Source organism: Octopus bimaculoides, chromosome 26 (assembly GCF_001194135.2).
Source record: "Octopus bimaculoides isolate UCB-OBI-ISO-001 chromosome 26, ASM119413v2, whole genome shotgun sequence".
Taxonomy (NCBI): Eukaryota; Metazoa; Mollusca; class Cephalopoda; order Octopoda; family Octopodidae; genus Octopus; species Octopus bimaculoides.
Genome location: NC_069006.1, coordinates 21,960,621 through 21,973,866, shown reverse-complemented (window position 1 = coordinate 21,973,866; position 13,246 = coordinate 21,960,621). Strand labels below are relative to the sequence as shown.

General features: G+C 31.1%; 1 protein-coding gene and 1 long non-coding RNA gene across 3 annotated transcripts in view; one reads left to right on the top strand and one right to left on the bottom strand.

Moving 5' to 3' along the window:
• Positions 1 to 2,156, top strand: part of LOC106874983 (forkhead box protein J2) — a 283,773-nt gene extending 281,617 nt beyond the window's left edge. For both annotated transcript variants that reach the window (XM_052977019.1, XM_014922916.2), the window contains exon 6: positions 2,013 to 2,156. In XM_052977019.1, coding sequence (XP_052832979.1) covers positions 2,013 to 2,120 — 108 coding nt within the window. In that variant the 3' untranslated portion in view covers positions 2,121 to 2,156. The remainder of the gene's footprint in view (positions 1 to 2,012) is intronic.
• LOC128250913 (uncharacterized) overlaps positions 1 to 13,246 on the bottom strand; it is a 154,408-nt gene that overhangs the window by 6,634 nt on the left and 134,528 nt on the right. The window lies entirely within an intron of this gene.

The following is a 13,246-nucleotide window of genomic DNA, read 5'->3' as shown; positions in this document are numbered from 1 at the left end:
TATGTATATATATATGTATGTGTGTGTATGTATATATATATGTATGTGTGTGTATGTATATATATATGTGTGTGTGTGTGTATATATATATATATATATATATATATATATATATATATATAGAGAGAGAGAGAGAGAGAGAGATAAAGATATATATGTATACACAAATACACATATCAATTTATTTATATATCTATATACATATGTGTGTGTATATTCACACATACACACACATGCAGAGAAAGAATGAGTTTACGCAATTGCCATGAAACAAAAGATGGAATAGTAGTATGGGCTTGTTCAAAATATGTTATGTAAACTTCAGTAAAAATTCCTATACAATTAAGTTGAATATATATTGCCACTGCGCTTTAAATCATTCAACATTTCTGTCCTTCATCTCAGCAAGATGCACATGAAGGAAGTAAACCTAAACAAACTTTGAATAACCAATTTGATCTGTAAATTTCACTGTAAAACTGAAAGATGCAAACTTCAAGACATTGTATTTTGCAGTATGCAAGTTGATGCATATCAGTTAACTTTTAAATATAATCACTATCTTTTCAAATTCTGCTGCATTTCACATGGGAATTTTGTCCTCTTTGTTAATTAATTGGTCAAGCTATATCTATGCAAATATGTATTTATGTATATATATATATATATATATATATATATATATATATATGTATGTATGTATGTATGTATAGGGTATGAGAGGTATTGGTGTCAAGAAGACCCAAAGGTATCAGATAATGTTGAGTAAGTGCTATGGACAGACTATAGTTTTGATAATGATATGAATAAGGAGTCCAACGTAGGTCATGTATTAGCAAGCATATATAAAAATGAACAGAGTGAGATGAAAAAATCCAAGGCTGTCAATAGTTTTCAGAACATTTATAAATGATGATGATGATGATACACACACACATATATATATATATATGCAAGATGTATGTCTGCAAGTGTGTGTGTATGTGCCAGTTGTTAAGTGTGTCTGTGTGTTTTTTTATGTGTCGTTTCTCCAAACTTGTTACGTACAAGCAGTGTTGTTTTCAAATCATCCACTCATTTCATGCCTTTGAAGTCAAAGTGAACAAGAAATCTTTTACTTGAAAAAGAGGTGGAAAAAAAAGTGGGGTACCCAGTTCTAAAACAATGCCTCAGGAATGTATTTGTCTAACCCATGCAGGCATGGAAATATAGACGTAAAGCAAATGGAATTGAATGGTTGTCTGCAGATATATCTGCGTGTGTGTGTGTGTGTACGTGTATATATATATATATATGTAAGCTTATGTGTCTGTCAGTGTATAGATGTGTCCTACGGTACTCTTGAATATATGAAATTATTGAGTTTATGAAAATATGTGTGATGTTTTAATCACATTTATATATTTTTATTATAATCTGTTGGTTGCAAACTAAAATTATTTAATAAATATTTTATTATTTATTATTTTGTTAACATATATCTTTTATTTTTATCAATTCATTGTAACTTTTTATTATACATACATGTATAGAGATATATGCTTGCTTACAGCCACTTATATATGTATGCATTCATATTGCATATGTACCTCTGTATGTGTACATATATGTATATGAATGTACACACACACACACACACACACATCTTAATTTATATTCATTTTAATACACCAGACCTTTTATGTTGTTTCCCTTGGTAAATATTTACTGTCTCAACTCTTTATATATATGAATATAAATATTTATAATATGTATATAGATACATATACTTATATATGTGTGTATGTGCATATATGTATATGTATGCATGTATGTGTGCTTATATATATATATATATATATATATATATATATATATATATATATATATATATATATATATATACACATACATACATACGTATATATACATACATATATATACATACATACATACATACACACACACACACACATGTATGTATGTATATATATCTATATATGTATTAGCTTTGCTGTTTTCTTCTTTTGTAGTCATTACCATTCATGGAAGAAAACTCACCGCCAGAAAATTTGAGTGCATCATTCCGCAGCTTATATAAATCTGTTTTTGAACAACATAATAATGGTAAGTACTTTTAATGTTACCGTTTCTGGCACCAGTGGAACTGACTGCTGGCACTGTTGGTAGTGTCAGCATGCCTACTGTTCCTGCTACTTCATCATCATCTTCCTCTCCTATCTATCACTAAAATGCTTCAGTTGAATTTTTTTTTTTATTTCAGTAAAAAAAAAAAAGAAAAAATTTAATAAAATAAAATTGAAAAAAAAAATCACTTTTCCTTTCTTTTTACATTGAAATGATAAAATAATATTTCCACATTATTGTTCCAGCTATTGAAAAGTGGATAAATAAATAAATAATAATTATAATAATAATATTAACAATAATAGTAATAGCATATATAATAATAATAATAATAATAAAAGCTGCTGGCATAATGCATTATTTCTTAATACTACAATGACTTAGTTGAAAGTTATATTGCAATAAATATTGTCACACATGATCACCCTTCTTTTACCATATATACATAGATGTGTATATGTATGTATTTATATAATATATATATGAGTGTGTGTGTGTGTATATATATATATATATATATATATATATATATATATAAATACACACACATACACAAGTATGTATATTGTAATCTATATTCTTTACTTTTGTCAAGCTTAATATAATCTTAGTTTGGCATTAACGACTTAAATAGCGGCACTATTTATTTTCTTTTTTTTTTTTTGTTGAGGTGGGGTTTTATTTTTTTTTAAATTTTTTTGTGCCGGAAATTTTTTTTATTTTTATTTCCTTTATATTTTTGTGTTGGTTTCATTTCTTTTCGTTTTTGTTTTCCTTCTCTTTCTCATTGTCTGTCTGACTTATTGAAATATATATATATATATATATATATATATATATATATATTTTCAAATTTCCATTGTAAAATTATGATTATATGATGGACAATAAGCAGAGGAGAAAGTTTTTATGTTCAATTTGGGGGAAGTAATTAAAATGTCGTGTGGACAGCGTAGACAATTGTCATCTAAGTGTAATGGATCAAGCATATGGTCCACTTCACTACTACTACTACTACTGTTGAGATAACTTCCCAGACTACAAATACTGTGATCGATATAATTGATTATATAGCATTGAAGGTGAAGCCTCAGCATGGCTGTTGTCAAATGACTGAAATTACTCTTTACAACCCTGTCGTTGCAGGTTCAATCTTTGGTCTATTGATCCGTTCCAACTATCACATTTGATCATTATATGATCTTTTTAAAGCATTTATTGCTTTTACAAAGCTTTCTATTATTCATGTTATAGGTTATATATGGTTCTTGCTAAAAGGGGTTTTTTCATGTCCTCTCATACTTATGAAATCATATTCTGTCCATTTATTTTGACCAGTTTCTGTGTTTGTGCATTCATTTTGGTTTTCTTTTCTTTGCACCCAATAGGTGGTTTATCCTTGCTCTCCACTTTATATTCTTCTGTCTAATTTCACTATCTGATGCTTGTTTTCTGATTGCTCCTACCATCCCTGTTCTCCTATGTAGCTATCTGTATATAAATACATACATATATGTGTGTGCGTACATATATATTGGATTGAATTGTCTATATTCACTTCACTACAAGATGAAGGCTTTGGCATGTGCTCTCCACCAACCACGGTCTAATGTGAATTTGAACTTGAGATCACACTGTTTGATGAGTCTGCTCCACCACACTGGCTCAACATGGCTTTGCAAAGGGGCACAGTTTTCATTCTCTTACCCAGGAGTAATTAAGTTGATTACATTGAATCCAGTGCTTATTTTATTGACCCCAAAAGGATGAAAGGAAAAGTTGCCCTCAATGGAATTGGAACTCAGAATGTAAGGATGGATGAAATGCTGTTTAGCATTTTGTCTAGCATGCTAATGATTCTGCCAAGTTGCCACTCATATGCACACACACACACACACACACACACACATACATATACACACACAGAGAAAGGTAATAATGAACTTAACCTATGTGATGGAGTCTATTTAAAATCTCGTGATTCACTTTGCCTCTAGATCAGGTTTCTTGTTTGTAAACCTTCTTCCATATAGTTATCATATTTGTGGAGAAAGATTACCCACTGGAAGTTTGTTGAAGCCTGTCTAGAGCTGAAGAGAAGTGAATAGGAGTGAGATTATAAACCACTTTTATAACATTTATGTCTTTGTGCACCCATGAGGAAGATTTAGCAGTTATCTGTTTAACACAATAAAACTGGAGTTAATCACTAAACCTTAAAAACCCCACAAGCTTAGCAGACGTTTACATTTACATATCCCATATACAAAATTAAATTTGTTAAATGCTTGTGTCAGAAATTTCTTGTCATTGTCTATCATAGACTATCTGTAAATGATCGTTATTAACAAATTCTGTCATAATAGAATCAGATTCACTTCTTACACGACAGATAGCGTGATAACTACTTGTCCTAGTATGTAACTCCTCATATCTGCTGAGAGATTACCATACAAAGAAAGAAATATCTTGATCAAATTATGATTTATAAGATGCAGAAATTTATTACGATTTAATCTGCGAGTCGTTAGAAGATCACATCACATCACAACAGAGGAAAAAATTCAATGAAGTTATCGATTCTAGAATATGGCAAAAATAATTATTCATTTGCAAATTTTTAGATCTCACTTGAATATATAAAATTTTCTATTGCAAAATCAAAAAAAAAAAAAAATCAAACAAAACAAAAAAAGTTGAATAAAATATATTAAAATTATCTGTAATCACAAATTTTGAAATTAAACTGAAAAAAAGTTTGCTCATTTAAATGAAGTGATACTTGAAAACTTACACAGAAATTTGCAAGACCTTTCAAAGAATCCAGTTTAAAGAGATTTGCCTAGTTTTAATTATGGTTGTCTACGTTATAATTAATTCTAAAGTATAAGATTATCAAAAATTCCTTTTAGAAAAAGCCATTCATTCTAATGTAATATTGAGGGAGTCCTGTGTATCGAAAGTTGTTCTAAAGTATGTCAATCACATTTCCAATATAAAATATGATTAATAATAAGGATAATTTATTTTAGAACTTACCAGAAAATGCAAAAATGAAAATAAAATAATAAAATTTACATATTAACATGAAAAAATATGAAACATAAAATCTATAATTTAGATATCTTCATGAATACATTATTTTAATTATCATCATTTAATAAATTTTCAATTCATTAAACAAGTTAGAAAATTTTTTAAAAGAATCTCTTAAACCTGAGTTTAAAAGAGAGAGAGAAAAAAAAAGCAATAATACAAAAAAAAAATTGCAGGTGATATAAAATAAATATTGTATAGTTACAAATCATAGACATGAAGGAAAATGTGAAAGGTGAGGTGAAGTGAGATAAGGGGGCAAGGAGAAAAGATGTTACAGGATTTTTAAAGAAGAAAAAAAATATATATATATATAAAAGATTCATAAATGATGTTGGGGTGTACAATTTTAAGATGGTTACAGAATATGATGGAAGCTTAATAAATAGACTGGCGTGTTTGCTTAATTAGATGAAACTCTATTGAAGGAAAATTCTTTTGTATAGTGGTTATATTAACATTAGTAAGATCAAAGAGCAAGCACGTACAAGTTGCTTTGATAGACCACACAAATTATGGTTCAACTTTTAATAAATGCAAGTGATAACAAGTTGAAGTGGAATTGCAAATACTGAGTGGAAATAGAATTTGATTAAATAAGTGTTATATGTGAAATTAGAGAAGTTTAACAATAAAAAAAAAGCAAAAATATAAAAATAAAAACTGAAACATTTGATGTTTGGTATTTTAATAAGAATAATAATTAATATTATTAACATTCTTCATCGTCGTCATCGTCTTCTTCTTCTTCTTCTTCTTCTTCTTCTTCTTATCATCATCATCATTATTATTATTAAGGTGGTAGATTAGCAGAATTGTTAGAGCATCAGATGAAATGCTTTGTTGCATTTGCTCCAAGTTTTTATGTTCTGATCATGCAAAAGTCAGTTTTGTCTTTCATCCCTCCTGGGTTGATAATGTAAAATACCGGTCAAATACTGGCGTAGATGTAGTCAGCTAACCCTATCCCTCAAAATTTAGGCCATGTGTCTATAGTAGAAAGAATTATTATTATTATTTCTATTCTTAAGGCAGCAAGCAGGCAGAATCAATAGCATGCCAGGCAAAATGCTTAGTGGTATTTCATCTGTCTTCATGCTCTGTGTTCAAATGCTGCTGAGATTGGCTTTGCCTTTCATCCTTTCAGGGTCGATGAAATAAGTACCAGTTTTGCACTGGGGTCAATGTAATTGACTTTAACCCCTCACCCAAAATTCCTGCCCTTGTGGAAACATTTGAAACCATTATTATTATTAAGGTGGATTGGTAGGAGCATTAGATCATTGAGAAAATGGCCTTGCAGTAGTTGTTTTAGTTCATAACATTTTCAGTTCAAATCCTACCAAAGTCAGTTTGTTGTGTGGGTTGTGCTGAAAGTGTACTTTGTGGATTGTACTTCAGAATAAAAAGTGTTCTTCATAGAACGTTGGCTATGCAGAGCATGTGTTATTTATTCATTTATTTAATTATTTATATACTGTGTGTTAAGTTGTAAGCCTCTATTATTGTTGTTTATGCTTTCCTTGTTGCTCATTCTTATTGAAGTTAGTACTCCAGTCAATAGTGTTAGTGTCCATACCTTTGTAACCCACATCCCATTTATGGCTATTTTATGATTCTGCTATTTTAACAACTTCTTCATCTTCCTCCAGGCAATTCTTTAGTCAGAAAAATCAACTTATCTATCAAAGTACAGCAAATCTCATTCTCATCTTTGATGATATGATATCTTTTATCTTAGTTATTGGACTGCTGCCATGCTGAGGCATGACCTCAACAGGGTTTCAGTCAAAGAGTTTGACTCTAGTACATATGTTTTTAAGTCTACTTCTTATACCATTGGTTTCCATTATTGAAATACTAGGTTATGAAGGCATACGAGATGGTGCTGAAAAGTTCCTGGCTTTAAGGGTATCACGAAAGGCCTGGCTGGAGGCCCAACTGTCTCATTTTTTTTTTTTACCGGGCTTAGAAAAACTGAAAGATTGCTGCAATAAGTGTTTGAATCCAAGTGGGGAGTATGTTGGATAAAATCATAATTAACAGATCCTCCTGTATTTTCTTTTACCCAAAACCAGGAACTTTTCAGCATTCCATCATAAACAAATCAACATAGTTGTCAAGTGGTGGTGGAGGCACAACCACACACACACACACACACACACACACACACACACACGACAGACTTTCGCACAGTTTCCATGTTCCAAATTCACTCACAAGGCATTTGTCAACCTGGGTCTATAGTAGAAGACATTTGATCAAAGTGCTGTACAGTGAGACTGAACCAGAAACCACATGGTTGCAAAGTCAGTTTCTTTGCCGTGTAGTCATACCTATGCCTATGGACAGTTTGCTCTGGTCTCCTTGAGAATTTGAAGAAACCTATCTCATGCTCTTTTATTCAGTTCATTTACATACACGATTAGTGCATGCTTATACCACTTCTCAGTTTTCACATCAATATGTTGGCATATTACCCAGTGGACACAGCAGTTGATTCAGTTGTGTAAGTGTATATAAGTGTATATGTTCTGTCTTTGAACTGCCAGAAATGGTGTGTTCAATTATTTTTGTGCTGTTAACAGTCTACATTCGTTGTTAGCCTGTTGTTTCATTATTTCATTCCTATAGTTGTTTATGGTTGGCATTGATCCTGTACCACTAAAATTAGACCTTCCATTTCTACATTTATCCCAGAGCTTTTGAACCATTGTTAGCTTTCACACTGACTTACTTCCTCTCTGTCAAGTCATGGAGGGTATTGGCCATGGTGTGGTTTTTCTCCCTCCATTTCTCCTTTAGTATATTTGGAATTTTGTTTTGATTCTATCTTTTTTTTTTTGTATCTTATATGATGTGTCGTCCTTATGCAAAGCTTTATTTCCAATAGTTAACTAGAAGTTTCTATATTATAGTTCCCTTATTTATAATGATAATGATGATATATTTCTGTGTGTGTTTACTTCCACTGCCAAAATAAATGCAGATCCATTCAGCCATGCCAAATCATCAGCATACAAACAGTTGCACCCAGATGTCCCATTCTAACATTGCTCCAGTCCACTCAGCTGACAAAAATGAGTTGTACCTGTAATTCAAAAGGGCCAGCCTTGTCACATTCTGTGTCATGCTGAATCTCCCTGAGAACTACATTAAGGGTACACGTGTTTGTGGAGTGCTCAACCACTTGCATGTTAATTATTTAAACATCGACTGGCTATGAAGGTCCACACGAGTAAACTCGGAATCAAAGAGGTCCATAGTCAATAAATGGTTGAGAACCACTGGAGTAGACTGTGTGTTTGGGTGGCATTATAGCATTGGGTGATGACTATCTGTTTTGTGATTGGGTAGCATATATATGTTCAACGAGTTATACAGTGGGATGTGAATTGCGCTGGTGAATTAAAAATAATGTCTTGGTAAAAAGGGGATCAACATGTCAATCAGAATACAAAATCATTGAAACAATGCATTAAATGCTTTATAGAATTTAGTTCCATTTTCTATCATCTAATTTCAAACACTTATGGGCTTTTGACTAAAAATAGACAATGCCACAACATCTGTGAACATTGTGACCTGCAAGCAAAATTATCATTTTACTCCTTAATTTTTCTCATTTCATATTGGAGCATAAGGTTCAAGGTTAGATAAGAATTGCATAATTTTAATGAACATTCATCAAATTGCTTGTAATTATTGAATATGAGTAAGCGTTTTCTATTTTAGTTTCGTATTTCATTTTTAATTAAATATTCAAAATTTATTACGTTTCTTTCCTTTTTTTCTTTCAAATAAAGAATAGAAAACTGGCAGATTTGTTAGCATGTCAGACAAAAGACTTGGCAGCATTTTTTCCTGGTTCTTTTACTTTTTGAGTTCAAATTCTGCCAAAGTCAGCTTTGCTTTTTATCCTTTTGGGGTTGATGAAATAAAGTCATATACAAAAGTTGATGTAATTAACTAAAACCCTTCCTCCCCAAATTGCTGGCTTAGTGCCAATATTAGAAAGAATTTTTATCATTATGAAGGCAGCAAGCTGGCTGAATCATTAATGCATCAGGCAAAATGCTTAGTGGCACTTCTGGCTCTTTACTTTCTAAACTTAAATCCCACAGAAATCAGCTTTACCTTTCATCCTTTCAAAGTCTATAAAATAAGTACTAGTTGAGCACTGGGGTTGATGTAATCAACTTACCCCACTCCATTCATATTTGCTGGTCTTGTACCAAAATTAAGGACAGAGGATAAAGATTCTCCCTGAGTCATACAGACTTATAGGGCTAGTTTGCCAGTTTCCATGGCATATATATTAACCCCCACCTGGATGGAATACCAGTCTGTCGCAAGATTACTCACTTTTGCCAGCTCAGTTGACTGGATCAACATGAAATGAACCCAACCTATCACCCGGTCCAGGAATTAAAACTACGATTTTATGACTATACCCTAACCACTTAGCCATACTCCTCCACAGTACCAAAATTAGAAAGAATTATTTTTTTAAATGTGGCAAAAACATTTTTCTAAGGAAGTAGAGATGATTGGGCATCAAATGATAATTCAGGACTACATTATTTTCTGTTCTTTTTTTGTGATTTAAGGAAGATTTGGTAGCTATTTCTAGCATATTGAAAAGTGACTACATGGAGGCTCAATATTTGTGTTTTATGTTATATTTTTTGTCAGCATCCTTTGTTGACAATAGGTTAAAATCAATCAGTTTATCGGATTAATCGTCAGAAAACATAAATACATTGCTGGTCTCAAGAGATCAATATTATCAGAAATATGTGAAACCAAATAATTTGGCAATTTGTTTAACTTTTAAACTTAACGTGACAGTAATTGATGGTGGTGGTGGTGGTGGTGGTACCAGCAGTTACCATGGTGGTAGTGGTATTGCTGCTGCTGGCAATGGTGGTAGGAGTGGTAGTGGTGCTGGTAGTGGCAGTGCTGGCAGCTTCTATTGTTTTTTAGCCCCAGGTTAATCCTGGTAAGCATATAAGTTCAAGTCGTAGCCATGCTGGGTTTTTTTTATATAAATTTTCTTAGCATAGTTTATCTTAGACTATATTATCTACTGTATCCTTCCTCTTCTAAAGGCAGTAATGTGTCATATGAGGGGTATTTAGCTACAACTTCAAACAACTTGACCAACCACTGACAAGTTCCCTGATTGGCTTGAACCAGTAACAGGTTGCTGTTTTTGCTAGTGTTATTGATGTTAGCCATGATGTTATAATTAGATTATAATTTAGACTCCTGTGCCTTGTTCAACCCTTTTGATACCAATCCACTTAAAGCTGCCCCAGGTTCTATGACATAAACTTACTGTCTTAAAGTGGTCTAAATTATAATCTTCCATCAAAATTTTATGCTAATTTGTTCCAGATCCCAGCTTAACAATGAGAAAGTTATTTTATTAAAATCTTCATTATCTAAAAAATTAATGGAGACAATTTAACTGAAGTATGGTAACAAAAGTGTTAAGTGAAGTTAACAGTCTTTGTGTGTTTTCAAAACATGGTCTCAAATCAAATCACTTGCAGAACTAGTACAGCTCACGACCAAAAATGTAATTTTCTTCTTTCAAGAATTGAATTTTAAAGGAAGCTAAATATTCTTTAAAATTGAAATTATCTCTTATTTTATTATGTAGTTCTTTAAAAAAGAAGGCACAGGCCTGTGCCTTTTCAGGCTCTAATGAAGTCAAAGTATTAATTATATTGACTTCATTAGGGCCTGAAATGTTTAACTTGAACTTTTGTTGGTTAGCTAGAATTAAATTACAAAGCATATTGTTGCCTGGAATTAAATTACAAACATTTGTAGTTAAGATAATTGTAGGGGAAATTTTAAACAGCCCCTGCTATTACCAAAATATTCAAAATACCATTTCAGCTTTGTGAGGCTGACATGTGCTGAGAAAATATAAACTGAGAATGAGTTATTGAATGTTTGGTAACTACGTTTATGAATTTGTTTTCCAAGATTCCTGATATGAAATCGTGTGTTGAAACAGATATTGTATTTCGGGATGGCCATTTGTTTTGTTTCCTTTTGTTTGTTCCTTCTTTTTTGTCAAATAAACACATGCACTCTGTCCTTCACTCATTTATTATTGTTCTTATTTTATCTTATGTCCATTGTCTGGAAATCTTTCATCACACATCTGTGATCTCCTCAGTGACTCTTCCATCCCACATGTCTCTTCCTGTTTTGTTTAGTCCAGAATGGACATAAAAAAAAAATAATAATAATAAACAAGTGAAGAACAAATATATAGTGCATATGTTTACTTGACAAGAAAAATAAATGATCATCCCAAAATATAACAATATTTTGGTAATTGTTTGTGGGTAGTAGTTTTAGAAATCAGTTTAATTATAATTTGTAAGTAATTGTGAAAATAACTTGCAGAATCTTCAGTATGTCAGACAAAATTCTTTTCAGAATTTCTCCTGGTTTACATTCTGAGTTCAAATTCTGCCAAATTCAACTTTACAGAGACATTTCATTGTTATTTTTAGCATGCAACGCAATCATGTAGAACTTCTCCAATCAGCACAATGAGATGAAAGACATTCCATTTGTGGCTTCCCATATTTTTTTCTCACCCACAATATATCTAGAAGTACATTAGCTAATGTATCCTTCAATAGGGTGTGTGGATTTCCAGAGACATTTGGCTGTTATTTCTAGCAGGATGAACAACCATGTAGAAATTCTCCAATCAGCTCAATGAGATGAAAGACATTCCATCTATGGCTTCTCACATTATTTTTTCTTGCCAATGTATCCTTCAATAGGGTGTGTGGATTTCGAGAGACATATTTGGCTGTTATGTTTAGCAGGTTGAGCAACCACGTAGAAAATCTCTCATCAGCTCAATGATGTATTTTAATTAATTTTTGTATTGTATCAGAAAGTGAAAAAAAGCAAAAAAAAAAAAATAAAAAAGATAATTAGTTGTACATCTTTGAATCAGTCTAATCTTATCTTTGACAACATTCCGTTAGTAAACTACTCCACAAAAGTTTCTCTCTCTTCTCTTTTGTGTTATGGATGTTCAGTAGAATCTTTATAGCATTAGCAAAAAAAGAAGAAAAAAAAAGGAAAAGAAAAACAGATAAACCATTGAACTATTCACTCAGAGAATTCACTCAACTTATCTATTTTAGCTTCCTAACCTTTTACAAACATTATTTTTTGGAAAAAAAAAAGAATTTCAAAAATGAAAAGAAAAAGTTATATATTCAAATATTCAATTGTAAACAAAGAGACAAAATAAATTTCAAAAAGTTTTTCTTTCAAACAAATTTGACGATAGTAATGGTTGGTGGTGATAGTAGTAGTAGTAGTAGTAGTAGTAGTAGTAGTAGTAGTAATGACGATAATCATAATAATGGTGATGATAATACTAATAATGATAATAATAACGATGATGGTGATGACGATAGTGATGATGGTGATGCTGATGATCATGATGAATCTGAAGAAATAGTGCAACTTAAATTCTACTTTGGTATGGTAACCCAGACAACCTAACTTTAACAACATTGGTTTTCTCTCAGATTAAGACACTTATCAAAGAGCTAATTTTAATTTGTCTTTGATTCGCTTAAAGATAAAACTTGTAATCTTAAATAAAATATAAAAAAAAACATTAAAAATAAAACAAAACACAAAAAAATTATCATTAATTGATTGCAAAATTAAATTTAAAATGGAATAGATATGCTTAAAGGTACAGACCAATAATAATAATAATAATAGTAATAATAATAATAATGATATTAAAAATTATAATAATAATATTAATAGTAATAATAATGATATTGACAATAATAATAATGATATTAATGGTGATGATAATATAAATAATAATATTGTTCTTTTATAATAAGCGTGCAACTGATAAGGGAGTAGTGTAATACGATTTTTAAATATCGGCAACAAAATTACTAAAATACCATTTGAAGAATTGTTCCGATTTTTTTTTTTTTTTTTTTTT